Source organism: Hyperoodon ampullatus, assembly GCF_949752795.1.
Source record: "Hyperoodon ampullatus genome assembly, chromosome: 1".
Taxonomy (NCBI): domain Eukaryota; kingdom Metazoa; phylum Chordata; class Mammalia; order Artiodactyla; family Ziphiidae; genus Hyperoodon; species Hyperoodon ampullatus.
In genome coordinates this window covers 65,799,921-65,827,770 of record NC_136914.1, presented here as the reverse complement: position 1 = coordinate 65,827,770, position 27,850 = coordinate 65,799,921, and the positions used below count along the sequence as shown (strand labels likewise).

The following is a 27,850-nucleotide window of genomic DNA, read 5'->3' as shown; positions in this document are numbered from 1 at the left end:
AAGCAACTGGCAGCTTTCTGGTGAAGCTGATAGAGTTTGTAATAGTCAAGCATTATTCTTCTTCTGATTAAGTCACACTCAACCCCCCTTGATGCCAAGCCTGCTGCTCCATGGCACACTAGGGTTACCCACTCCTAATCCAATCCATCCCATGTTTCTGGCCCTTACCCAAACCAGGCATGCTTGCTTACATTGGATGAGTAACTCCTTCCCACAAAATGCCATCGGCTACTATTTTGGCATTTAAGATGGTTCCTCACGTATCTGAGTTGGATCTTTTAATCCAAGCCATTAAAATTAGTTTATCCCAAGAAAGAGTTGTTCACAGGACTTGAGAGAACTTTAAAAACCAGAAAGACCATCACATCAGAAATGGTTAATGATTTAGGTTTGTTGGCCATCTTCACAAACTGGCCAGGCCCTGTAGACATCCATCGTTAAGATTGCTGGTAGTCTAAAAAAGTTCAAGTCCAGAGCCACAGATGGGAAGAACGTTAGAGCCCTTCATAGCTAACTTTCCTAAATATTCTCTGTTGTCAATGAATCTTTTAGCTTTTTGTTATCTTCTGGACTCTTGGGCTGGACATGGCATAAAATGTCTAAAATGGACATTTATATCACCTTGCAGCCCTTTGTCTTGCCAAATTGGGTGGCCTCAGTTAAAAACTTGGTTTAGAGTTTGTTGTCACTCAGCCTTTGCTGTCTTGAGCTTGCTGGCCTGGCTGATTAGACGCAGCTAGAATCTAGGGATACCACAAAGTGGTGATGCTTTAAGTGAGGGCCTCTCTCCTGGCCCAGGGAGGACCCTCCGACGTCTCCTCCACCATGTGTCTGAGAGGACCTTTTGTTGGCCCAGCCCTGTCTGTCGTGAAGGAGCAGAAGCTGAAATACCCAAACCTCTGCTCTCTCCATTTCATCACCTGTGTCTTTGTGAGAGTTAGAGGCTGAGACCTGGATCATATGCTGGGCAAGTCACTTTACCTGCCGTGGGACGTCAGGCACATGACTTAAGGAAATTGAGGTTCAGAGAGGTTATTTGAAAAGATACAGATAGTAGCAACACAGGGTTGTTTGAGGATCAGGTGAGAGAGACTCCAGGAGCCATAGAGCACTTTATATCTGTTACATCCTGATGTACAGATATCACATGACTCCTACCATTTAATCACTCTTAAAATGGCCCAGACTCTTTACTAGGCCCTTTCCATGTATTATCTGTTTAAATAAATCCTCAAGATAACCTCATGAATCAGGTACTAGCTCCAGCCCCTCAGAGACTCTGACATTATAGTTGTAAAATGCAGAATTGGTACCTTGCCCAAGACTATTTGGTTATTTAGTGTCTGAGCTGAGTTACCACAGGGCTATCAAAGTATGAATCTCACATGGTAGATTTGTAGGTGTCAAGGAACCCGACAGAGAGAATCTTAGATGCAGATCTTTTTGGCATTTCTCAAATCATGCACCGTGAACAACCGTCACTCTGCTTCCAAGGAGGGCACACCCTGCTCTCAGTCTTCGAGTATTTTCAATTATAGTTTCAATCACTGAAGATGTGAGAAATTCTGCTTCTCTCCTCCCAGCAATAACAGCTCTCTTCAAACTATTGCCCACGGAATTTTCAAAAGTCCTGAAAGTATTTCTGGAAAATAACATTTCCCCTTTCACCATCCATCCCTTGCACTCCTGCAGGGCCCCTAGTGCTCCCTCAGATATGGGCTGGTGGGAGCAGATCTTCTCATGCAGATGCTGATTTAGAGAGGCAGCTTCTCTCCATCCATCTATTCTAACTGCATTCAAACATTTTCAATATGTGGGCTCCTTGATAGCTTCCACTGTATGGAAAACAAAATGGAGGGAAATGATTATTGGCACAAAAGGAGGAAGCCGTAAATCTTCAAATCAGATAGAGGACAGATTGGAACAATATGGGTTCTCCAAGGTTGCCATGATAGTGTACTTAATAACTCTTCTTGGGCAAAAAGGCAATCTGCTTTCAATCACTCTCGCTTTTTCTGAGCAAAAATACCAATTATGTTGAAGGAAGATTTTTTTTCTTCCTTTTTGATAAAGACTGCTCTCCACCTCAGAAATCATGCTGTAGCTTAAAGATATATATTTTCAATTGTCTGGAATGGTATTGGACAGCTAGCACCAAATTAGAAAAGTCAATCCTTTTTTTTCTCCCCTCTCCTGCCAACATTTGTCTACTTCTTAAGAGACGTGAAAGCTAATTAAAGGCTTAAGGGATAATATTGATTGCATTGGAATATATTTTATATGTACCCAGCACATTTTCAGCTAAGAGAACCCTGTCTCTTTCTAAGGCTGAATAAATCAGCTGGCTGAATCTTTGATTCAAGGGTAAGAGGGTGGACTCATCTCCTTCCCCTCTGCTTCCCACACATCTGTCCTGGAGATGAATGAGCTCAGAAGAGGAAAAGGGAATGCTGGCAGATGTTCATTCAGTTCTTTGCGTACAGGATAGGAAGGTTGAACGTTCTGGCATTTCCCTGGACCTATCATTAATTTGACTCTAGCTCTGAATGATAACCAGGCTTATGCTGGTATAGAACTTTGAGCTTTACAATGCCTGGTGCAGGAGGCTGGATGGGTAGTATTAACCTCTCAGCTCCCTCTTCAATTGAATGGGGATAAGTAGCTTGCCCAGGATCACACACATCCTTGGTGGCAGAGCAGGGAATGAAATCTGGCTTACTTTCGGGAAGAGTTCCAGTCGCATATCTGTCCTGCAGAGGTGCCCATACATTGGATTCATGCTGGCCTTGTTCTCAATGATGGAAGTTTGTAAGCAGAAAGCACTAGAATTGGTACAGCCCCACTGTCATCTGTGCAGAGGTCAGATATCAGGAGGGAGATACTGTTTCTCAACCACTTTCTGAACATACTTGGCAAGTTCAAAATCAGAAGTCTTATTCAGAACATGCATATTCCCTGGCAGCCTGTTTTGTCCATATAAATGCATGTTCACCACAAGAAACAGTTTAAGATATGACCTGATGAAAATGTTTATAGTCCAGTTGTTCAACTTACATCGTGTGTTCTGACATACATACTGTGTGTCTCAGAAGGAAGTTAGTCATACGGGTTTGGGGGCATAAAATTTGAATCAGTGGCCAAGGGACCTCCCTTAACCTAGTAGGTACTGGCTTGAGAACAAAGTGATTATATTAAAACGTCTCTTCTGAGGGAGCCCATTGACATTCCACAATCCCCCCTCCAAGGGCCTCCACTTGCCCGCTCGCTAAGTGCAGCACCGTAACAATAACAGTCCATAATGGTGATATTATTAAGTGCATCATGCATATTATTGATTTACTCTTTGTTCTGCATCATTATCCTTTCACCAATGAGTTTACTGCATTATTCTCACATACTTAGTCAAGCACCAAATTACACCGAAAAGGGCAGGCTCTTGTAATGGCATCTAATGGAACATCGCATAAGCAATCATCACTGCCTTCTCTTAGGAGCCACCTCCAGCCAATGAGCTTTTCTGCCTTATTGGAATGTGCACAGAGCAATTATGAAGTGCAAGGGGCCTGGCCATTCTAAATTTCCCCACAAAATTACCGTGCTTCACGTTCACCACCTGCCCATGCCTCACAGCCCAGCCAGGGAGTCGGCCTCTGTCCCTGTCAGCCTGAGGGGCACAGGGATCTGGGCTGAGCCTTTTGCTACAGTCTCTTTAGTAGAAGCCAGCAGGTTTTATCTCCACAGTCAGTCACGGGGGTAACACTTGCACCAAAGAGCGTCCTCCTGACTAAGCATCGTATGTAATAAGTATAAGTGGCCATAGGATAGCCCAGTGTCAAAGTCAGATTGGTCCAGGAGCCCAAAGATGTTGGGGAGACTGTTCTTCCTTCCAGGAGCCCTGGAAGGTGGGCTTATCTCCTCAGGGGGAGTTACCATCTCCAGAAACAGAAGTCCAAACCACCCCGAAATAAAGGCAGACAATTCCATCTTCATCATCCCTTCCTAGCTTTTCTCCCCATCCTGAGGTAAATTCCTTTGTTTCTCATAGAAATCCCAGGCACCCTAAGGAAGCAGCCGTCTGGGGATGCACAGCCTGCCTGTGGCATGATCTCAGATTCCATAGGTGTCCCATCCCCATTTAGTCCTGAGTAATGCTCACTTACTGTAAAGTGTTACATGCCCCCGTTGTCAGAGGAGTTATGGCGGAAAAGTGCAAAATTTCCTTTTTACTGCTTACGGCCAGCAGAGCCCATAATGTGTCAAGCTGCACATTAGCCACCCTGATAAAAGTCCGCTTTCTTACACACAAAATCATCATTTCACCAAGATTTGTTATCTCATTACCTGATAAGCTCTATGTCATAAACCAAGACTCATTCGGTAAATCTCCCGGGAGGACGCTTTGTGGGCAGAAAGGGAGAGATATGAATCTGCAAGGGACTTGATAATGCAGCATTTAAGCTCAAGCATAATGTCACTTATTGTTAAGTGCATAAAACCACTTGACCGAACGGCTGGGCTTTTAATAGGATTTTGTGCAGCATCAGGTGAGAAGCCATATGCTTTTCTGTCAGAGTCTCTGAGCACCTTCCAGCCCTGCTGCTTTGCCTCACTGCCCTCTGGGGAGGGGAACTGGGCTTTACTGAGCCTCCTTGGGGGAGACGAATGCTTCCCTGCAGCTGCGCGCTTCCTCTGTCTGGCCGCGGGTGGATGCCGGGAAATCGCTGGGCTTTGCCTCATCTAACTGGCCTCTCCCATCCAGGCACATTGTGGTCTGTGGACACATCACCCTGGAAAGCGTTTCCAACTTTCTGAAGGACTTTCTGCACAAGGACCGGGATGATGTCAACGTGGAGATTGTCTTTCTTCACAAGTAAGAGGCCCCTGCTGTTTCTAGACCCTCCACCCAGCCAGGCACCTCTAGGGGGACTCCTCAAGTGTCTGTAGGAGGGGTGATGTGAGGGCGGCATTTGGGGGGCAGGGCAGAGTTGAATGAGCCACGATCCCTGCTGGGCTCATTGGAGAGGATGTTCTGGAACCGATGGAAAGGAAGCAATGCACTTGTTCAGTGAATAAGGCAGTATCTCTCTCTGTGGAAGCAATTCTGACAAGTAATGGTGGGGTTCATTATGGGTCAAACACGTCATTACTGTCCCCTCAGCTGTCTGGATCTATGCGATCCAGGTGTGTCCACAGTATCTGGTGTGGATGATTAGCTGTATGGTGTAGATTCTTTATGAGTGGAGGACTGACATAGTGACCAAGCAAGACAGAGACATAAGAGGAAGCAGGGTACAGGGTAATAGCAACAGTGACAACAACAACTGTCGTTCCTAGGAACCTGCAGTGTAGGACACGGTGCAGGTCACCACAGCCTCTCCTGAAATCAACAGAGGGAGTAAGAGTACATGCTTGACTCAGAGTACAATCTGAATCCTGACTCAACCAAGTACTGAACAAGTTCACCTCCCTGGGCCTCAGTTTCCACATCCATAAGATGGGGAGATCACAATGGTTTCTTGGGCTATTTTGAGAATGAAAAGAAGTAATCCATTCCAAGTATACAGAGCAGAATCAGGCACACAGTAAGTGCTCAATAAATGTTAGCTGTCATCATGAGAGAGAAAGTACATTCGGCTGCCCAATGTACTTAGGAGGTAGGTCTTATCAAGTTTGTTTTACAGGTGAGGAAAGCAAGTTCTTTGCCTGATCCCCTTTTAGGTAAAAGGTAGTCCATAACAGGGATGGAGAGTTGGGGGATACAGGCATGTTGACGTGGGTGGCACCCTCTTCTTTTATGGAGATGGGGCTATCATGGGGGCCAGTCTTAGCCCCATGTTGCCAAGGGACAAAGCTCACATGTTGGTGTTGGCTCCATGTGGGGTTGACCACCCAGGACTCAGTCCTGCTCTGAGATCCCACCGAGGTTGACTTTCCTGTAGCTATCCAAGGCATCTCCTTCCTTTCAGCATTTGTGAATATGAAACTGACCATGTCTGAGCACCAGCATTTCTCTTCTTAGCACTGACTTATCCAAGTTCTGAAAACACCAGCCAGGCCATGGGCACAGGAGCAGAACCCACAGATCCAATTAACTGCTTAGCCACCGATGGCCAGCTGTGGGGCTCATCCTCTGCTGAGCATTTGGAAGGTTCAAGACAAGTATAGTGTATAGGTCCTGCCCTCATCTTGGTTTGGCATTTCAAGATGAGCACGTGTGCAGCAATTGGAGCACAACATGGATCGTCTAGTAACGGACTGATGTCAGTTTAATCAAGTGGCAGAATCACACGGGGCATCTGTATCAGGGAGAGACCACCACTCCTTGTATTTCCAGGGCAGGCAGGCTTCCTGAAGGAGGACCGACTTGTCCTGGATCTGGAAGACTGGTTGGATTTGTACAGGCAGCTGCTTTTCTCTCACCCACTGCTTTAGTCTGGGTCAACAAGCTGGCTGTTACTGCTTCAGTTGCTAGGATTCACCTTTGTGTCCCCAGCATCTATCAGTGTCAGCCTTGTCGTCCATGGCCCAGTTAATTAACCTCTCAAAGCTTTGGGTTAATAACATACCTTCCTGTAGAGTTGTTTTGAGGTTTAAATGAGTTAATACTTGTCAAGTGCTTAGGATGGTGGCTGCCACATAGTAAATGCTCAGGAACATTAGCAGTTATTATCATGACTGAGTACTACATAAATGTCAGGCAAGGGTTGATTAACTCAGTCCTTGGCACCTAGTAGGTTCTTGGCACCTAGTAGGCACAGTACCTAACAGAGAGTAGGTATTTTTCGTCTCTGCAGAAATAATAAATGAATGAACAGGTCAACCAATGTTTTAATCCTTGCCCTGCAATGGGAAAGATGGCTGTGTAGCTCAGCACCAAGAGTGATGAATAGTGTACATTGCTGAATCAAGAACGATACTGAGAGTGGGTTAGCTCTGTGCATGGCTGCTCAGAAGTGACGTTTTTTTGATCCAGGCCCTGGGGAGTGAAAAGTCCATGAGGTGGAGAAGCAGGGAAAAGGGTTTTGATGGAAGGCACAGCAGGAGGCTCTGCCAGGAAGACTTTTGGCTAATCCCTGATGTCACAGCCTCAGTTTCTCCATTCATAAAATAGGGATTCCATTCATCATGAAGTTGAAGACATTTTGCCCCATAGGTCTCAGACTCTGTAAAGGTTATGAACCTCTTCATTTTAACTTCGCACTGGTTTTGGTTTTCAGTTGGGCTGGGGTTTTACTTTTCTTGAGTGTGAGCCTCTTATTTATGGCCAGAAAGGGGGCTTCTTTGAAGGTGAAAACCTTTTTCCCATGTCTCTCTCTGTGAAAATTGGAGGGAAGGGAGGTCATGGAGGCTGAATACCCGAGTCTGTTATATTAATGGCTGTTTTTTCTCTCCCTGCCCAGCATTTCCCCTAACCTGGAGCTTGAAGCTCTGTTCAAACGACATTTTACTCAGGTGGAATTTTACCAGGGTTCAGTCCTCAATCCACACGATCTTGCGAGAGTCAAGGTAAGAAGGAAGAAGTGACTTCTGCTTTTACTCCATCTGGGGCGTGTGACTCTGTGGTGAAGGGACATGCGTCCCAGGGTGGCCAAGAGTCACCTCCATACCCCTAATGAGATAAATCAGATACCACCAACCTTGGTGTCACCCTTGTACTGATCTCAGGACTTTGTTCTGCTGGCACATGGTGGACCACGTGTAAGCATTCTACATGTAGACTTGTTGTACATAACATGCTAGACATCACTGGTTGCCTCAATATCAGCACTGCTAAAGGAAGTAGACCAGTTGTATGGACTCAATATATAACATAACAATCAAGTAATTCCCATTATGAATACTTAAATTGGACTCAGTGTAACTCTGAAATCTGTTATTTACATCAGAAAGAAACATTAAGGATACACTATAAAATAAAGTTTACCCAAGCCGTAACACATTTTGAGCTTCCTTTTTTCCTCACCAAGGACTAAAGGTGCAAAACTAAACACTCGGGAATCTGATAGCACTTGGTAATGGGCTCATCTTTCTTTCTAGAACCTACTAAGCTAGAATCTTCTTATAAAGCACACCTAAGGCTTATAAGGGAAAGGGATACAGCAAAATGGCATATGCTACTTTACTCATTTCACATAGATTTTGTAAGCACGTTCAATCTTTGCACGCCAGTGGAGATAGATTAATATTTTGAATCCACTGACATCTAAATGCTTACTGTGGTCACCACATAATGCAGTAAATAATGTAATTGGCAAACATGAACAAGCCAAAAGGATTTGGGTAAATTCTTTACTTTATGAAAGAAAGAAAACTAGAGACAATTTGTGACATACCATGGAGGAAACCATGGCCTCCCACCAAGCAAGAATGGTCTTTTATAACATCCCAAGTAGGACAGACCTGAGCCAGAATGGGAATTCTTATGCTTACAGAGTCCTGTTAATATTATCCAGACCTGATCCAAATTATGTCTAATGTGGAATCTTATGGGAACTTGGGGAAAACAGTTATTGTCCATGGACCTGATTTAGATGCAAGCAATTCTTTGCACAACTCCTCATCCCCTCAAAGGAATAAATCTCTGTTGGCACATGTTTAGAAAAGTCAGTAGGTTGTATTTCGAGGTCATCTGTAACATCATTTCATACACGTAGATTTGTTGTCTTTTGAATATCTGAATGCTAATTGAATACTAAATAGTACTGAGCTGTTATCTGAGTTAGGGCTCTCATGTCCTCTTATGCCATGGTTAAGATGTGAAAAAAGGCTAGGTGAAGGACTTTGGAGTCTAAATTTCTGAATCCCCAGTGACTCAGTTAACTTGGTAGCCTGAGAGAAGAGGTTTAGCCCACCTAACGCCATTTCCTGACTGGAAAAGTTAGGATGATGGTGCAGATGGTGGGGAAAGGAGGTGGAGAGGGGACCGAAAGGCTTAATTAATTATTATCTCAAGAAATCCAGAAAGCTTACATGTAAAAGGCTATGCAGAAGGAGAAGTGTAGTTACCAAGGTACACACTGTCCCCTCCAACAGCGACAAGATGAAATGTTTATATCATAACAAGAGCTTGCAACCTACACTTTTGACAAAAACTATAATCTCTCAGAATTACTGTTTTCTTCTTTCCTTGCAAAGCACCAGGTTCCCCCAGAGCCGTCAACAGAGAGAGACTGCAACCAAGCATGGCTATTTATATGTTTGTGTTCTGTGATTTTCCTTTTGGTGTCTTAGATAGAGTCAGCAGATGCGTGCCTAATCCTTGCCAATAAGTACTGCGCAGACCCCGATGCTGAAGATGCCTCCAACATCATGAGGTAACCTTGGGGAGGCGGGAAGGCTCTGGGCTGGGTGCTGTCTGGACACTTGCTCTCCTGTTGGGTCCTCTGCAGAGCACTGTCTCTGTGGGACCTTCTTTCCTCATTAGCCACCCTACAACTAGCCATCCGCATAGGCCTAAGGCAGGGTGGGGAACTGAGGCTGTGGTGGGTACAGAGGGCAATGACACAAGGCCTCATTAACTGACAGCTCATCCTTAAAAGATAGGAGCTCTGGGGCTCACAAGCAGTCTTGGGGTGGAGGACTAGCAAAGGAAAGATAGATTTCATTGGGAGTAGGCCTGAACTAAGGTACCATGTTCCCTGAGGGGGAGTGGGCCTGAGAAATCTGAACTGTAAACGATTTCGTTCCCGGGAGACAGTTTGGAATAGCTGGAGATGTTCTTGGTTGTCATAGTTAGGGGACAGTACTGCTCATGTCTGGTGGGTAGAGGCCAGAGTTACTGCTCAACATCCTATAGTACACAGGACTGCCCCCCACAGCAGAGAATTAGCCGGCCCCAAATGTCAATAGTGCCATGGTTGAGGAGCCCCAGGTTAGAGCTTTCCGAGTGTGTCTCTAGCACACATAGATGAATATCTCCCACAAAGAGGGGTTTGTTAACCAATCAGCTTGTTTCGACCAGTTTCCCCAAATGAAATAGTTTTTTGTTTTTGTTTTAATTACTTTATTTATTTATTTTTGGCTGCATTGTGTCTTCGTTGCTGTGCGCGGGCTTTCTCTAGTTGCGGCGAGCAGGGGCTACTCTTTGTTGCGGCGCGCGGGCTTCTCATTGCGGTGGCTTCTCTTGTCGCGGAGCACGGGCTCTAGGTGCGTGGGCTTCAGTAGTTGTGGCGCGTGGGCTCAGTAGTTGTGGCACGTGGGCTCAGTTGCTCCGCAGCATGTGGGATCTTCCCAGACCAGAGTTCGAACCCGTGTCCCCTGCCTTGGCAGGCGGATTCCCAATCACTGTACCACCAGGGAAGTCCCCTGAAATAGTTTTCTTCCCTGAATGCCTCCTCAGTGCTTTGAATACTAATATGAATTTCTAAGATAATGTTCTAGAGAGACTTTCTCAAACCTGTTTGACTACAGGCCCCCTCCCCCTTCTTTTTTTTTTTTTTTTTTTTTTTAACAGAACATCTCCTGGCAGGGCTGGGGGAAGTTGGCGTCGCTCTTTGGAAAACACTGCCCAGAGCCTTTCTCGTAAACGCGCAGGGCCCACCTGAGACCGTTCTCTGGCCAACTCCTGCTCCTTATTCTGTTCTTATTTCAGGAGAAAATTGTTCCATTTTTGTTCTTTCCATAGACCCATATTCCAGACATCTTGGGACTATGAAATGACTACAAAGTTAAGATATTTTGCTCCACTTAGTGAAAACCCTTTTGGATTCTTCTCTCCTGCAGCATAAATTGCAGGAGGAGGGGGTACTAAAGAGAACCTTCTGGAGAAGACATGAACCAAGAGAAAACATTTCACTCCCACTAGATTCCCAGGAACTCTTGCCTAATTGCGAACAGCCATCCTTTGGGTCTAGACCAAGATTCCCCTCTCCCTAGAGCTTGGTTTACTGTGTCCTGGGAATTTACCTGAGACAGAGGGTAGGGAAGTTGCCTTTGCACCATTACAATGCTCACATCTCCTTCACTTTGCTTTCACTCAGTGGCCCCAGGTGGCATGAGCTTCCCCGTCAGTGAGGGGGCAGAATTCCTCTGAAGCACATCCTCCACTCAGCATCTGGTCCTTGCGTCTGGCAAGCAACATCTGGCACAATGTTCTCTTTCTACTCACTTTTCTTCAGCAGTATGCTTAGTGCAGTCATCTTAAGACAGTCATGCATGGACTCCTGTAAGCACTGGGCTTGCCAGGCTGCAGGGAGATGGTGGAATGGGGACCTGCTTCCACACCTGAGCCTGTCCCCTAACTAGTCACAGCCCCAGCTTAGGGTGCATCAGTTGGCCCTTTCCTTGAACTAGGGTTTGTGCCCTTCACGTTTTTTTGTGTCATTTGAAGTGGCAAAAATGTAGGTTTTGGGGAACATTATTTTCAAAATTTCAAATGGAAAACCAAAAGAAGAGGAAGCTTAATGTTTTACCCCACAGAGAAATTTAGGACTGGCACTGCCTTTTTTTTTTAAGTGAATAATTGAAATGATAATAGCTTTGAGGTGGGCATTTCTCTTAATCACAATATTTTACTTAAGCCCTGACTACAGTAGGGTTAATATGAAGACATACAGGGTACCTGGGTGATTGGCATGATGCCAAGGCGTAAAAATGACTGAAAAAGGTAGTAGCAGAAATGTGATTCGGCCATTCATTAACGGAATCAGAACTAAGGCCCAGGGAGCAAAAGGAAATGGGAAGCTCAGGGTTAAAAGAAGGGCTCTGTCTTTCCCTTATTTGTATAATCCTCCTTTCCCCTTAGTTTAATGAGACCAATCTGCCTGTTTTGAAATTAAAATGTCAAAGATCCATTTGAAATGAGCTAATGCAGAAAACTGGCTGATGCTGTGAACTGAATTCCGAGGGCTGACAGAGGCTCAAAGTCCTTGAATTATGAGCATGGGCCAACACAACACTTTTTCAAAAATAAAATGAAATCCTTCAAGTGCAAAAGCCCAAAAGGGTGAATTTGTGCAGGGAGAGGCTTCTGCGTGATCCATTTCCTAAATTCCCAAGTGGTAGCTTTTCAGACAAAACTGCTCCCCGGCTGCCTCCTCTCCATCTTTGCACGAGAAGGGATGAAGCATAGGGCATTTCCTGGTGGGAAGTTGTGGGGTGGTCATGATCAATGCACTTGCATTTCCGATTAGGCTTAGGAGGTGGGCCTTGCTGTGGAATCCCAGTCTTTAGCCTTCCTTGTCACAGAAGGAAATGTACAATGTCATCTCTGACAGAGTGGGTAATGACCGAAACCATAACTGGCATGTGGAGAGAGCTTTTAATGATTTCAAAGCATTTTCACATCTGGTGTTTCATGTGCTGCTCATACCAAGCCTGTGAAATACATAAAGCAGGTACCGTTGCCCCCAATGTCCAGATGAGGAAACAGTCACAGAGAGTCCAGGGATTTCCTGAAGGTCCCTCAGTTTGTTAGTGTAGCAGCTGGGGCTGGAATGCAGGTGTTTCTGTTCCTCTGCTCGCGGCCCCTTCCCTTGCAGCACAGTGATTGTTGCGGGGAACAGGAGGGAGAGGGTTAGAGTAATAGGGCCTGGCAGTAGTCAACACTAAGTAGGGACTGAGAACAGTTTGGGGGAATTTTCCACCAGCCCATGACCTCCCCGAGGCCTTGACACTTAACTATAACCAGCATCAAAGTCATTGTTTAGATGCTGTTAGCTATCACAGGCTGAGTCATGTGATACGATAGGCCCATCCTAAGAGCCCTGCTCAGAAATCATTTTTGTGACAGTGGCCATGTGTGCGTGACAATTAGAATCATTTGTCAGGCTGCTTGTATGATTTGTCACGTTGTCTCATGTTGTTAACTTGGAGAATTGGCCTCAGAGCAAATCGTTTCCGGGCTCCTCCCTAGGGTATGTGAGATGGCAAACCTCTGTTGGCCCCATGAGTTGAGCTTGTTTTATTTAGAGGCCCATGTGGGCCATAAGCCCGTGACTGCTGCTCCAGAACCCCCGTGCCCGGTACACACATGCCATCACCGAGACACCACGGGACCTCTCTCTTCTTTTATGCCTAGGACATGGTCTGTGGCCTTTCTGTGCTTTCCTTTTCACACGACCACGGGGTATGGCAGTGGAAACACAGTGTAACTTGGCCCAGTGGCTGCAACCCCTCTGAAGGTCCAGGCTGCTGGCCCTCCATTCACTCCATTTGGATGTAATCAAATTAATCTTCCCATCAGACTCCAAGGGTGAGGCACACCCTGGCTCAGCTTTTGTTCTTTTCTTTTTCAGAGTCATCTCCATAAAGAACTACCACCCGAAGATAAGAATAATTACTCAGATGCTGCAGTATCATAACAAGGTAGGGCAGCGAGAGCCTGTCGCAGGCTCAGCGATGCACACGGGGCTCCAGGCTCTTCCCCCTTTCCAGACAGCCACACACGCATGTGCATACATGCACGAGCACACACACCAATGCAATCCAAAGCCCTGGGTAAAGAGAAGTGGTGGGTAAAAACCTCCCTGGGACGTTTCTTCAGTCCAAACACCTCGTTTGCAGTTGGTCACTGGAGGGAAACTCCTTCACCTATTGACTCATTCGTTCAGAAAGCATCTGTTGGTTCCCTAGGTTCCGAAATATTGATGTGTCTTTAGATCCCATTCCAACAACTTCGAATTCTTATGTGCCGCACTTATTTCTTCCATCGGTATTTATTGAATACTACTGTGTGGTCAACACTAGGCCTCACCCACACCCCCCAGTCCCGGTGGAAATAGTGAAGCCCTGTTCTGTGCCCTCAGGGATTTTGCAGTCAAGGTGTAAGGTGTCCCAGGCAAGTGAGCCCTTTTCTATCTGAGACCAGGTGAACTTGGCGGGACAGACCACGCACTGGGTGGAGAATGTGAAAAAGCGCATCCTCAAATTCAAGATGAGAATTTGCACCGTTGAATTTAGGAAAAATAGTTGGCTATCCAGAGATTAAACATAAAGGAATTTTCCTAGTGTTACAGTTTACAGGGAGATCAGGAAGAAAACAAATGTTGGAGTCTATGCTGTTTCCCTTGTGATTATTTCTCCGTAAACCAGAGTCCTGTCTCTCATTCAAAGGCAATGCTCCTTTGCTCGGCCATCAGTAGACTCCCAGGAAAACAGCTTTGGGGGAGGGAAGGTGGCACCTTTCTGTGTTTGACATGAAACCAGTTATGAGAGACCGGAGGCTGCTCAGTACCTGCCACCAGGTGTCCTGTCTGGACAGAATCACTCCCTGCTGGGTTTTGAGTGAGCATGTGTCCCATCTTATGGGCCATATTCCCTACGAAATAGGCAGTCCCATGACCCAGAGAGGACTCCCTTCTGCCATATGTGCCAGTGCCATGCCATTATTTCTTAATTGCTGGCAAGTGCTGCCCCATTTCGCTGTGTGGAAGCCCATCGGAGGCGTTGTTGACTGTGGAGCCTGCTGTCGGTGACTGGGCTGCCACTCGGGCTGCTGCCCACCGCCCACTGCTGCCTAGCCTTCCCAGGTGGCTCCACTGCAGGCTGTGCTGTGCTCCAGCCAGTGGGTTGGGTGGTGGGCACCCAAGGTCACAGTGTCCTGTTTGTCTCTGGAAAACCCAGGACACTGAAGAGAGAAAGTGAGGGTATTGATAACTCACCGGCATCAATCTGGAGAAGTTCTTTGACAGCAGCCCCCCACCCCCACCCCCGTAGGTGGAGGTGAATTTTATGAGCAAGGCTGTGGCCGGTGACAGCTCCCGAGGCAAGGAACTCTCCCTCTTTCCTTTGTGATTTGAAATTTCATTTAGTGTGGGAGTGCTTTAAGCTGTTGTTTAGATTTGGGGCTGAATTTAGATTGAATAGGAAAATTAATGTTGTATGTTTAGAAGGGGATGTCAGTTCCTTTTTTCCTCCTTCCAATGAGTGCTAATGCAGCATCTTCAAGGAATTAAGGAGGATTTCAGCTCTGTGATTCTTGTCAAACTCAGAAGTAGTTCCGTGGACCTAGGATCCAGATGGCACTGGTCAGTATTCTCACGATCATAGCAAGCTTATCATAGCAAGCTGAACATCTTTCACAAACCTCTGCCTTATCATTATTCAAAAACAGTGATGAAGACATCAACTGACCCATGATTATTTGCTTAAAACGCATTTTGTTTAGAACCACCCCAATCTATTTGGGTTTCAGAGTTAGGAAAAGTCACTTACGAGACTTTGTCCTTATAAGATGTGTGAGAGTGAAAGGGCCATAGTGACTTTGTTACAGGGCTCTTTTTATCATTTCATTTTTCTCTTGCAGAGAAAGAACAGGAAGTCCACTGGTCATTATTTGTCATCTCATTCCTTGAGAACTGCAAATAGACATTCTTCACCTTGCTTTACAATTTTGCTGGGTTTTTTTTTAACATTTTTATTGGAGTATAATTGCTTTACAATGGTGTGTTACTTTCTGCTTTATAACAAAGTGAATCAGTTATACATAAACATATGTCCCCATATCTCTTCCCTCTTGCGTCTCCCTCCCTCCCACCCTCCCTATCCCACCCCTCTAGGTGGTCACAAAGCACCGAGCTGATCTCCCTGTGCTATGCAGCTGCTTCCCACTAGCTATCTATTTTACATTTGGTAGTGTATATATGTCCGTGCCACTCTCTCACTTCGTCCCAGCTTACCCTTCCCCCTCCCCGTGTCCTCAAGTCCATTCTCTAGTAGGTCTGTGTCTTTATTTCCATCTTGCCCCTAGGTTCTTCATGACCATTTTGTTTGTTTGTTTTTTTAGATTCCATATATATGTGTGTTAGCATATGGTATTTGTTTTTCTCTTTCTGACTTACTTCACTCTGTATGACAGACTCTAGGTCCATCCACCTCACTACAAATAACTCAATTTCGTTTCCTTTTATGGCTGAGTAATATTCCATTGTATATATGTGCCATATCTTCTTTATCCATTCATCTGTCGATGGACACTTAGATTGCTTCCATGTCCTGGCTATTGTAAATAGAGTTGCAATGAACATTGTGATACACGACTCTTTTTGAATTATGGTTTTCCCAGGGTATATGCCCAGTAGTGGGATTGCTGGGTCATATGGTAGTTCTATTTTTAGTTTTTTAAGGAACCTCCATACTGTTTTCCATAGTGGCTATATCAATTTACATTCCCACCCACAGTGCAAGAGGGTTCCCTTTTCTCCACACCCTCTCCAACATTTATTATTTGTAGATTTTTTATGTTGGCCATTCTGACCGGTGTGAGATGATATCGCATTGTAGTTTTGATTTAATTTTGCTGTTTTTTAAGATCCTCCTATCTACCCTTACAATGTTATTTTTCTTCCTCTCTTGGCACTTTCTCTGTACCCATGACTAGATGCCCAGAGATCTCCATCCATTAAAACTTGCTTTCAGGAAAGAACCTGGTACATACATGTACACTTATATCACTGTCAGCATATTCCAAAGGACAGTTAATTCCATAATTGGATATCAGATTTAAAAGATAAAGAATTTCAATCCCCCGTGATCTAATGATGGTGCTGTTCTAGGACCTAGAGGGATGTAGGGAAGCTGTCTTCTTTCTCTCCATATAAAACTCGTTCTGAGTTTGTCATCATAATAATCTCAGACATTTGTGTCATATTTTATGGTTTTAAAAGAGCTTTGACATCCATTATCCCATTTAGTCCTCATTTGACCTTCTGTGCATTTTAGTATCCCAGTGTGACTGCAGACCATGGGTCTAAGCTCTGTCTCAGAGCATCTCTGGTGGGTACAACTCATGGTCACTTGGCAGCCAGTGAGCTAAGAGACAGAACTACCAACTGCCACCCTCTCATTCAGTAGAGCCACAGGCTGTTGAGCCAAACTGTGGTTCCTCTGTAAGTCCTGTAGGACTTATAGAAGGATGGAGGTTCTCCAAAGTGGATCTGTTTACCCCCAGTAGAATTCAGGGAGAGAAACACTCAGCCCCACCATCTCCCAGCATGGAAAGGAGACGGCACAGGGGCATTGTCTGATTTGAGTGCAGATGGCTTAAAACTCTTGAAGGAAAGAATGCTTTGGGACATCTTGGAAAAGTTCACTCCTGATGACTTAGCTGTTAGTGGACTTTTAAAATGTTCCCAGCAGACTCTACAGAAAGAGGTCTTTGTCTCTGACCTGAAGCCAAGTCCCAGTGGCCGAATGGAGATGCAAGTTCTTTGAGCTTTCTCACTGTAAACCCTTACACTTGAGCAGAAGTGTTGAAGTGTTTTCTCTGAGACGACCTTCTTTCTTCCTCATGGCAGCTTCCCTAACGTTGCATGTGTAGTGAGAGATGGCACTGGGGCTGGAATTCATCTCTCCTTGTTTCCAGGACAGCCTGTTTTCACGTTCCTTTCACCTCAAACAGAGGGAAGCCCCAGTCCTGTTGGTCCTGCCTTAGCAGGGCTGGTTCTCCAGATGAGAGAGGATTTGCCTCTAGACTCCTATGCAGTAACACTGGCATCTTCCACTGGACACTGGACCCAAAGTTCCCTCAAATGAAAAAGGACAGAGTTGCCAGAAACGAACAAGTTGAGTTCCTGGGTCAGTCACCCTTCTTTGTTTGGTGCACACAGACCTTTCAGCCTTTGGCATGTCCCTTGTGGCTCCCTGCCCCACGATTGGGAAAGATACGGTGGCCAAAAGAGGAGGCTGAGAAATGAAATGAACTTGAATTTTCTGTGTAATAACATGTAAAATATGTCTAAGGAACTCAATACCAGATGGGTACATGAGGGACCTAAGACATAAAATCCTGGACTTCATACCCTGGATGGCATATGGGGATGTGAGAAACCATCTTAAAAAGATTTGTTTGTTTGTTTATTTGAAGTTGCCATGAAGGTTACATAGTGTCTGTCTGGGGCTCGGACCACCCAAATCTCCTTTCACACTTGATGATTTACTTGTTCATGACTTAGATTTAATTTCTCCTCATTCTTCTCAGATGACATTCATGCAAATGAGTATTTCTCCACTTAGCCTGATGTATTCCCTACGATGCCAGGGAAGTGAAGGGGAAAAGTGGCCTTCTTAAGCCAGTGAGGGGTAGGGAGAGGAATGGGATAAAGGGCAGGGCTAATTGCTGGAATTGAGTCTATGATGTGGGAAGGTCTCTGATACTCAGCTTGACAGAAATTCCCATTTGCTCCTGCCCACACATGGGACTATTTTAACAGCTCTCGTCAGGAAGAATCTTCCAGGAGTAAACACTGCCGGGTTAGGATTCACAAGATTGTTACAGAACAGGATTTTGCAAGAGGGAATTTCACGAGCGTGGTATTTCTGAAAGCCAAGCACAGAGCCACTGGACTTGGTCTTGGCTCCACAGTGGAGTCTTCCATCTCCTCCTGGCAGCACACCTGTCATATATTGTCCTGCATATATACCTCCTTCATGCTCCTTGTGTTTGCTGATATATGTGGAGAGAAACAGTAATTTCAGGGTCATAGGGGCTTGGCATTAGCAGGAGCCTCGAAGGGCTCTGACTCAGCCTCCTGTGCAAAGCAACAGTCTATCTACTGAGACTTGGAGAAACACGCACTGAGTTTTAGGGAAAAAGACCTTGCATTTCTGCAGGCAGCTTTCTCCATTTTTTAGACAAATTACATCCTTAGAGATTTCCTTTATAAAACAAGCTTAAAAAGCGCTTTCTTGTAATATGCACCAGTCATTCCTAATTCTGGCACTTGGAACAAAGCAAGACAAGTCTAATCTCTCCTCATCATAGCAGCACCTGAGGTGTTCACAGACAACTATCCTGTCTCCCTGGAGGAGTGGCCCTCCTTCAGACCAAAAGCTGCTGGCTCTCTTAACTGTTCCTCCAAAGATGTTTTCTAAAACCCACATCTCGTCTTATGCTTGTCATTTTCCTCTGGGAGTTATTCAGTTATCAATTTCCCTTTTAAAATCTGACTGTCACAACTAGATCAAGTGCCAGGGAACTAGCCTGACCAGTTCTCAACAGAAGGAAACCTTTGTATTTCCCATGATCTGAAGACCATTTCTAACAAGCTAGCGCTGGCTTTTTCTGTAATCTGTCACGAGATTGACTTCTTTCGGGGAGTTTTAGTTACACGCACACAAGGTTTTTTTGTTTTTTGTTTTTTGTTTTTCCTGTCCCCTCCTGTCTGCCAAGTAAGGGCTTCACATTTTGGATTTAAACAATTGATTTTTTCTTTTAACCTAAATGCTGTATTTGATATTAAGTTCTTTTACATCTTTTCTGGTTGATTTTTGCCCATTTTTCCAACTCTGGAGAACTTTCGAACCTTGATTCTTTCATCCACTGTATCATCGCTGACTCTCTGCTTCCTGCCACTTAAAAATAATTGGATGAACATGCCTCTGGGTCCTCGTCGCAGGGTCTGACCTCACTGTTGAATAGGATCAGTCCATCTGCAAGAGATTGAAACACATCTCCACTGTGATGTGCCGGATGATTTAGGGCAGTGCTTCTTGAAATGTGGTTGCTAGCTCAGCAGCTCAGCGTCACCTCGGAACTTGTGAGAAATGCAAATTCTCCAGCCTTACCCTCCCCGCAAAGAATCAGAATCTGTGCGGGAGGCCCGACAAGTCGCGTTAGTATAAACCCTTCAGGTGATTCTGATGCCCACTCAAGCTTGGGAGCCATGGAGCAGGCGTTCTGGGAAGGCAGACAAAAAACGACATCTAAAATACCCAGGCGTCTGGCAGTCTTAAGGTTTTTTGAGGATCCAGTTTAGAGCAACCTAGCCAGACATCCTAGTAGCACGGGCTGACGTGTCTGTCACAAGAGGAAATTCCCTCTGGACTCTATTTGGCTCAATGACAAACCCAAGGGGAGGACTTGGGCTTGGTAGGTACAGAAGCAATGTTCCAGAGAGACTGAAGTCTGATGAACAGAAGAGGTGAATAAAAGCAGGAAACACCAGACCCAGGCAAGAGAAAGGAAGGCTGAGTCTGGGTGACCCTGAGCTGTTGGGCAATGCTGCATTTCCCAGAGGAGATTTTAACCAATTGAACGTTTAACGAAGAAAGGTCTCATACCTGTTTTTGTTTCCGCAGGCCCATCTGCTAAACATCCCAAGCTGGAATTGGAAAGAGGGGGATGATGCAATCTGCCTCGCAGAGCTGAAGCTGGGGTTCATCGCCCAGAGCTGCCTGGCTCAAGGCCTCTCCACCATGCTTGCCAACCTCTTCTCCATGAGGTCATTCATAAAGGTAACGTCTCGTCCTATTAGAGCACATTAGCCCCGGATTCAATTTGTCGTGGGGTTGAGTAGAGAGCACAGCTTAAACTCAAAACAGATCGGCGGGCTTTAACCACTTTGGTTAAGGAGAAGTTCCTTGTTACAGATTTGGGCACGAGGCCAGCTTCTTTCAAAATTATGTTTTTATTTTTATTTAGCACATCCACGGCCATTAAATGATTGTTCAAAGCACAATCCTCTCTTTTTTTTAGATAAACCACATGTTTATCTATCAACAAAGTCTCCACTGTTAAAACAAAACTATGATTTATATACATTCCATATGGCACCAGAGCGCCTAAAGAAAAGAATTATCCTTTTGCTCTTTTACATCAAGTGGCTGGTGGACCTCTCACTGTGCAGAGAAATGCAGACCATGTGTTTGTGCCGAAGCCCAAACCCTAACAACATAATTCATTTATTTATTTCTGCACAATCAAGGAGGCCAGCGGGGCTGACATGCCATGGTTGTTTGAATGGAGAGTCAGAGGAGGAACTAACTGAGTCGTGGGCAGCGGGGCCCTTTACACCGTGAGACAGGCAGTCTGGATATGCTCATCCCCCGGTCAGCGATTCACCCCACAGGGCTGGCTGCTCAGCCCCTCCAAAGTGGGCCCTGCCCACTGGACCAACTCAGACAAAGAAAGACCCAACTCTGTCCTCATAGGCCAGGCCAGGAGTGTTTCCAGGACATCAGGTTGAGGGTCCAGGACCCTACTAAGAGGGCTTTTGGAGCTCTTAGTGATGACACCAGTCCTTATCCTTGGATTGCTCAGCCTAGACAGTCAAGGTAGCAAGCCGGTGCAGTAAATCCTGTCTCGTTTGGGCCTCCCTGATTTGGCGTTGGTGGCCATTAGCTCAGGATCTGGCTTTATATTCCCCTTCCTGTTATTCATTTATTTACATTCCCCTTCCTGAATTACTAGTGGTTGAGGTGGGAAATGAGTGTGTCACCGGGAGATCCCGCAGAGGGGCCAGAAACTCTGAAATCGAAGGTGTGAGATCTCCAGCCTTTTGCTGCCATTGTTGCTGTGTCCACCACCGGCAGTAAGTTACTTGGTGAGGTTGAGGAAATGGCCCTGGATGCAGTGAGAGGGATGCGTGGGAAGGATGAAGATGCAGGTGATGAACTAACTCCATGTCAGTGCTCACCCTTGGCATCCATAAACTGTGTGACTTAGCACAGGATTTCTTTCTAGGTCCTCACACTCTGTACCCACCTCATTATTTAGCCAATTTATGGTTAACATTACTCTACGTAAAAGAACAAATTGTTTTGGAGTCCGTTCAATCACTTTAGCAATGGGTGCCTTGATTAAAAAATTCTTTACTTACTATATGCCCAAAGACCTCGACTCCGCAGAACTCCTGGCCCAGACCCAGCTCACAAATAAGGACATGGCTTTCCTTTGAATGGCTTCTTTAATCCATGCTGCCAGTCCCCTGCCTGGATACAGCTGAATGTAGGCAAAAGGAGGTGGCAGGAAGGTCTTTGTGGCCGGACTTAGAGACAAGCCCGAAAGCCAGAGGCAGCCTGGTGTCTCCCAGGGCTCTTATATTCAACAAGGAGCCCAGACCAGGATAAAGGACTGTCACCAAGAGAGCTCCTCTGGCTCGTCCAGCCAAGCTCCGGGGGTTTCTTCCAGCAGGGGATTACCCACAGGACCAGCACATGTCTGAGGACTTGGGCTGTGCTTCCTGGTGTTGATGAACATGGCCTTGGCAGGGCCCCACCACACATGGGGCACTTGACATGCGTATGTTTTGATTTTGTGGTGCCTGCCTGGAAACTAGAGCTGCCTGTCAAGAAAATTAATAAAATGGATGTGATGCTGATTCTTCAGTGTTCTTACCAGCAGGGAGAAAGAACCTCTGTCCAACTTTCCTCAAGACCCTGAAGGGCCTCACCTCTGCAGCCAAGGACGTCCCCTCCAGCCCAGCTAATCCCACTGCCAAGTTCCTGTTTAGGAGGACCTGTGGGAGAGGCCCAACCAGGCCCTGGTGTAACTCAAAACACATTTCCCTCCCAGGGTTATGTTACCATGTTCTTTCTGTCCGGGACCAACTCCTCTATGTTTGGAGGTAGCTCTCTGAATATGGCCTTTTGACATTCAGGTGATCTTTGTGTTAGAATTTGCTGAGGCACATGACCTGGAAATAACAAGGCTTCCCTTCATATTTTTTTTTTTTTTTTGAGATAGAGACAATTGAAAGCACGTGCTCCCCATTCTGTAGTGTCCTCTTTGTGCTCTCCAAATCCCAGACCCTTGTCTCTTTTAGGTCATAATAAACACCATAATGATGCTCTCCTTGGCCTGTTTTATATATTAGCTCCCATTCCAGGGATCACAAAGCCTTTACTTCTTTTTATCTGGGGTGTTGAATGGAAAAGGGAATCTATACATGGATAACTGTTTGCAGAAATGGCTTCCTTCCCCACTGTCCCCTACAGTGTGTCCTACAGCAATGTGTCCTACAGCAGGGAATTCATCAGCACTTCCATGGGGACAGGCAGGCCTGTTAGGATGGAAAGTGGTGGATTGAGGCTTTGGCAGCATCTGGTCCCTTGAGAATGCTTAGTGTTTCTGGAAGCCAAAGGTGGAGTGTGAGCTCATCTCCCTGGCCCTGGGCAGGTATGACATCTGTTCTTTACTCCGAGAGAACACGTGGTACTCTGCCCCTGCTGAAAGAAGAAAGAACAAGACTGAAACAGGGATGATATATCACAGTGACTGTCCACCAGGCTTTTAGAATGCATGAGACCAAAAAGCCAAGACTGACAGTGAGGGTAGTAAGGTTCTATGAAGGAGAGAGGGACTACTGATACATGGAAGCTACCAAAGAGACCCAGCCCTGAGGTACCAGGAAATACGGGGGAGCACCTGTTTATCCTTTCAGCATGGTCACTTTTGCCCCAGGGCGCCAAGTCATTGCCCCTGAAAGCCTAGCTCTGAATTGATCTAAACTTTCTGGGAATCTATTTCTAATTTTAGCCCACATCTTTGGGGGTAATGATTTCCTTAAGTTTCCTTAAGAATTCCTAATTACTATTAAAGACTTGTTTCTGGCTATTTGTCCTTTGCTCCACTTAACCTTCAAGACATGACCTGTGCAGTTTCTGGTGCTCTGGGGTTTGTTTAACAAATCCATGCTAACCTTACAGACAATACCTTTATGAAAGAGGCTCAGGCTGGCCACTCAGGGGTCCTCTGGCCCAGCAGCTTGTTGCTCAGGAAACAGGTGAAGCATTTTGTCCAGCAGCACCCAGCTCTCGCCCTTGAATGCCTTGAAGGAGTGCAGGCAAATGCCCTGATTCCTGTGACTTGTCAACATCTACGTTATCAACCAGGCCCAGAACATCCTGTTCATTGACCGATATCTGATCTCCTACCACCCGCCTGTCAGGTTCAAGTGAGAATATTCCTAATGTCTTCTGGAAAGACCAAGACAAGGAACTTATGTAGCCTATCAGTCATTGCCTCATCCGTGAATAAGTGGCCGCATGTATCTCTCCTTGGCATCCTCACTTGGATGTAATTTAAGATCCACTGATTAAAAAAAATTTTTTTTTTGTTTTTGTTTTAGAGTTTTACCATGTAATATTTAACTTTGTCTTCAACATATCTGGTTTCAAGCTGGGGCTTGACCTGCCGTCTTTGTGAATTGTGCTGTTATTTTTACTAGGATTAGCTGTCCTTGGACATGCTAAATTATGTGTGTGGGTATTATGTGTTTTAGAGGGTGATTAACTCTTAAAATTCCTTTTCAATCCACGCTGAGTCTTCAAATTTAGCACATTTATTCAATAAATTGTTCTCAGGATCGCCAATGATTTTAACTCTGCTAATCTACCATTTTACACACACACACACACACACACACAGCCTAGAACATGGTATGTACTCCATAATTATTTCTTGTTTGAATAAATCAATTATGAAATTGGAGGAAGTACATGATACACTGCTGATGGTGCCAGAGTAGAGGGTTTGCCTGCAAAGTAAACCCACATGGTGTAACTTAGCTAGTGAGATGCAAACTGTTGCTTATTCCATACCGAAGGCCAATGTGATCACCCTGATCACCAATGGTATCGTGACAGTGGGCTTCTACAGACATCCTTTGTCAGTGGAGAGAGAGCAGCTCCCACTACAGGTATACTCACTTCCTCAGTAATCTCGTTTATTCTCGGGAGTCCTAGATATATAGATGACTCCCAGATTTATATATCTATCCAGAACCCGATCCTAGTATCATTTATTTAATTGCTACTCACCATCTTTATTTGAATGTTTCATCTCCTCTGAGACCTAACCTATCCAGAGTGGAATTCCTTTTCTTTTTCTGTAAACCTGGTCTTCTCCCATTGCACTACTGGCAAGGTCATCCTTCCCGTTGCTCAGACTAAAGCCTTTGGATTCCACCTTAGCTCCTTTCTTCCTCTCACGTACCATATTCAATTCAGCAGAAAATCCACTTGGTTCGACTTTGAAAATAAGCCCAGAATCTGAGCACTTCTCAGTACCTTCACTTTACTATCAGATCCAGACCACCATCATCCATCTCCTAGAGTATTGGCATCCTAATTGGCCTCCCTGCTCTGCCCTTATCCCTCCCCTATTCTGGTCTGTTCTCATTACAGCATCCTTCTCAAGCATGAGTCAGATACCGTCACCCCTCTGCATAAATCTCTCCATGATGTCCCATCTCATCAGAATGAAGTTCTTACAAACATCTATAGGTCTCAAGCAGTCGGGTTCCTGTGACCTCACTGGCCACATCTCCTAAATACTCTCCTGCTTCTAAACGTCATCCACACTCCATTTAGCTAGTCTAGGAATTTTGCATTTGTTGTTCCCTCTGCCTGAAATGCTCTTCCCCTAGGTAGCTGCATGACTTCCCTCCAGCGAATCCCTCATGTCCTTGCTCAGTGTTAATTTCTCAGAGGCAACTTTTTCTAAACCATTAGAATTGCATTTTGAAAAAAAGAGATTAAAAGCAAACTTTTAGTTGAAGTATAATATACAAACCAAAGTATGCATCTGATAAATGGATAGCTTATTAAGTATTTACAAACTCACACTCTCATGTAACCAGGACCCAGATTAAGAAACAGTATATTATTAGTAACCCAGCAGTCCCTGTTTTTAAAGCCAGATGGCAGTGTATGTGTGGGTCTGTTTTGGGGCTTTCTTGGGAGCATTGACATCTCTAAAATGTTGAGTTCTCCAGTGTATGAAGATGGTATACCTGTAATAAAGGGATGCTTTATGAATCAACAGTTTTCCTGGCAAATACAGGGCGATCAAGAAGAAAGTGACCAAACTCATAGATTTCTCTGGGGCTTCTGAGGGTCCCTACAGGGAGTAGGTGTCCCCCTTCACCAGATTCTCTAGGAAGGATCTAGATGTTCTCTTAGGCTTCATGGGGTGAATAAAATTTCCATGTGAAAAAACATCAAAATTGCATGTTAAAAATTTGCATCCCCCGTCCCGCCACACCCCATACATGCACATCCTTGTCGATTCTCCTGGCTTTGTTTTTCTCCATGGCATTTGTTTATTGCCTCTTTTCCCGGAGACACTGTAAGCACTCTGAAGCCTAGAGCTGCTTGCTGTATTCCCAATGCCTAGAACAGCACCTGACTCATAAGGGGTCCTCAATACACACATGTCAAATGAATGAATGGAGCCTGGCGTGAGCAGCCTTTATCCCAGACAGCTGGGTGGGGCCAGGACCAGCAGGGACTTACAATTTGGGGTGATTTTGGTGCGGAAACCTTCTTCCTTTGCTACTGTACATGGTTCCTTTGCCAAATTAAAGAGCTTTGACTCTATGTAGACACTTGAAATGCAAAGCTTTATAGTCCTTGGCGAGGATGCATGGAGGCTGGTTAGATTTGGTTATAAACCATTTCGATTGCCAGAAAATCCAGTCAGTGTGTTGTTTAAATTCACAAATCAAAATAAACAGCCATGGATTGAAATGAATTTGCTAAACCTCAGTATCCCATTTGGGTCAACATCATTGTGCATCCCCTTTCCTTACTGCTTGAATCTCATGAGATCCGGGGCTCTGTCTGCCTCCCCCGACGCCTTTGACTCTGCCCAACATGACTAACGCCCACCTGAACGTAGAGCAACTTCCCTGAAAACGATTTCAAATGAAGAAAGAATTAATCCATGAACTATTAACAGGGATTCTGTTCTCCTCTGGCCCTGGTAATTTCTAGAACATTGAATTAAAGAGTTCTCAGACCTTTACAAATTCTCAAGGCAAACATTATTAGCAAAGAGAAGCCCATACAGCATGTTAGAAAATAGCCAGAAAATGTCAGTGGAATTTCTGAATAAAATAAAAAAGGTTGAAACTCCCCTTCCCCATCTTCTCCCCTTCTCCCTCCCTTCCTCCCCCTAACATGATTAGAAAGTCATTTCATGTGTCTTATATGTTTGGTCAATCAAAGGCAAACATACATGATTGATGGTGACAGGGAACACATTTAATTCATTATTCTTTACTTTGCAGCAAAATGATTTGTGTAAACTGTCTGCCTAGCATTAAAGGTAAAACAAACTTAGAAACCCCAAAATGTTATATTTTTGTCTAATATTTTCCTTTTGGTTTTATAGCTGTAATCACATATGGATTCTTTTATTTGGCTCTTGGCAAGGACTGAACAAAAGGGAAGCAACACAGAAAGATTACATAATATACAAAGCCCTGTGCCTGTTGAGGATGGAGCCACAGAAACTGCAGTGGCTAGGACTCAGCGTGAAACCCAGGAGAAGCTGCCACACTCCCTGGCCCTTATCAGCTGGCAGGATATTGTCACTAATGTGAAGGAAGGCCCTCTTGACCAAGCCTCTGGTCCAACATCAAAATGAGCTCTTTCCGAGATTATTGGCCTTTTATTAATTGAGTGCGTTTCTGGGCACACCTGGGCATCCACCTGGCCTTTCCCCTGCCCCCTTACAACTTCTAACTTAGGTTTTATGGGTGCTACCCACCATCAGTGATTTTTCAAGCAAAAATCTCAAAACGCTATTAAACTCTTAGGAATAAAATCTCAGATTCCCTTATTAAAGCTCTTGGTTATCGCAGCCCTAAAGTGATACCAAATATAAATCTATGCCCAGAATAATGATGAGGAACCTGGAACTCTGAGGTGGCCATTCTACATATCTAGGGGGTGCAAAGTGAGAAACCACCATTGGTTCGATAAGGGAGATATTTTGTCAAGATCTTTAAAGTTATCATAGCACTCTAAGTGTGCACAGCACTTTAGAATTTATAAGATATGCATTTAACTTAAATTATTTTCATTTGGTACACAAGTATCGAGTATCATTTGGGAAATGTGCCTAATGCAGAGTAGCTGGCATTTCTGACTCTTTCTCCCCTGTAGGGTAGGAAGAAATAGGCGAAGAGGAAATAGAAGATGATGCTGGATGGGATTTGATAGAGCAAGGACCATGATGATGCTAGATCGCTGGGTTCTTAGCTCAGTGCTTTCCCCACTGTTAACACGTTGCTTCCCCTGGAGAAATGTCTCAAATATGAACACAACTTGGTTTTGTCTTCAAATCAATAGCTTCTAAGGGCAGAATTCACTTTGCAATATTTGTAAAAGCAGTATCCTAGGTTTC

General features: G+C 45.0%; 1 protein-coding gene across 20 annotated transcripts in view; it reads left to right on the top strand.

Moving 5' to 3' along the window:
* KCNMA1 (potassium calcium-activated channel subfamily M alpha 1) overlaps window positions 1–27,850 on the top strand; it is a gene marked incomplete at both ends in the record, with an annotated part of 758,887 nt that overhangs the window by 545,768 nt on the left and 185,269 nt on the right. For 19 of the 20 annotated variants that reach the window (XM_079697900.1, XM_079697893.1, XM_079697892.1 and 16 more), the window contains 5 exons: window positions 4,760–4,870; window positions 7,401–7,506; window positions 9,232–9,314; window positions 13,236–13,305; window positions 20,017–20,172. In XM_079697900.1, the coding sequence (XP_079554026.1) occupies window positions 4,760–4,870; window positions 7,401–7,506; window positions 9,232–9,314; window positions 13,236–13,305; window positions 20,017–20,172 (526 nt within the window). The remainder of the gene's footprint in view (window positions 1–4,759; window positions 4,871–7,400; window positions 7,507–9,231; window positions 9,315–13,235; window positions 13,306–20,016; window positions 20,173–27,850) is intronic. The other variant, XM_079697898.1, reaches the window with a different exon arrangement.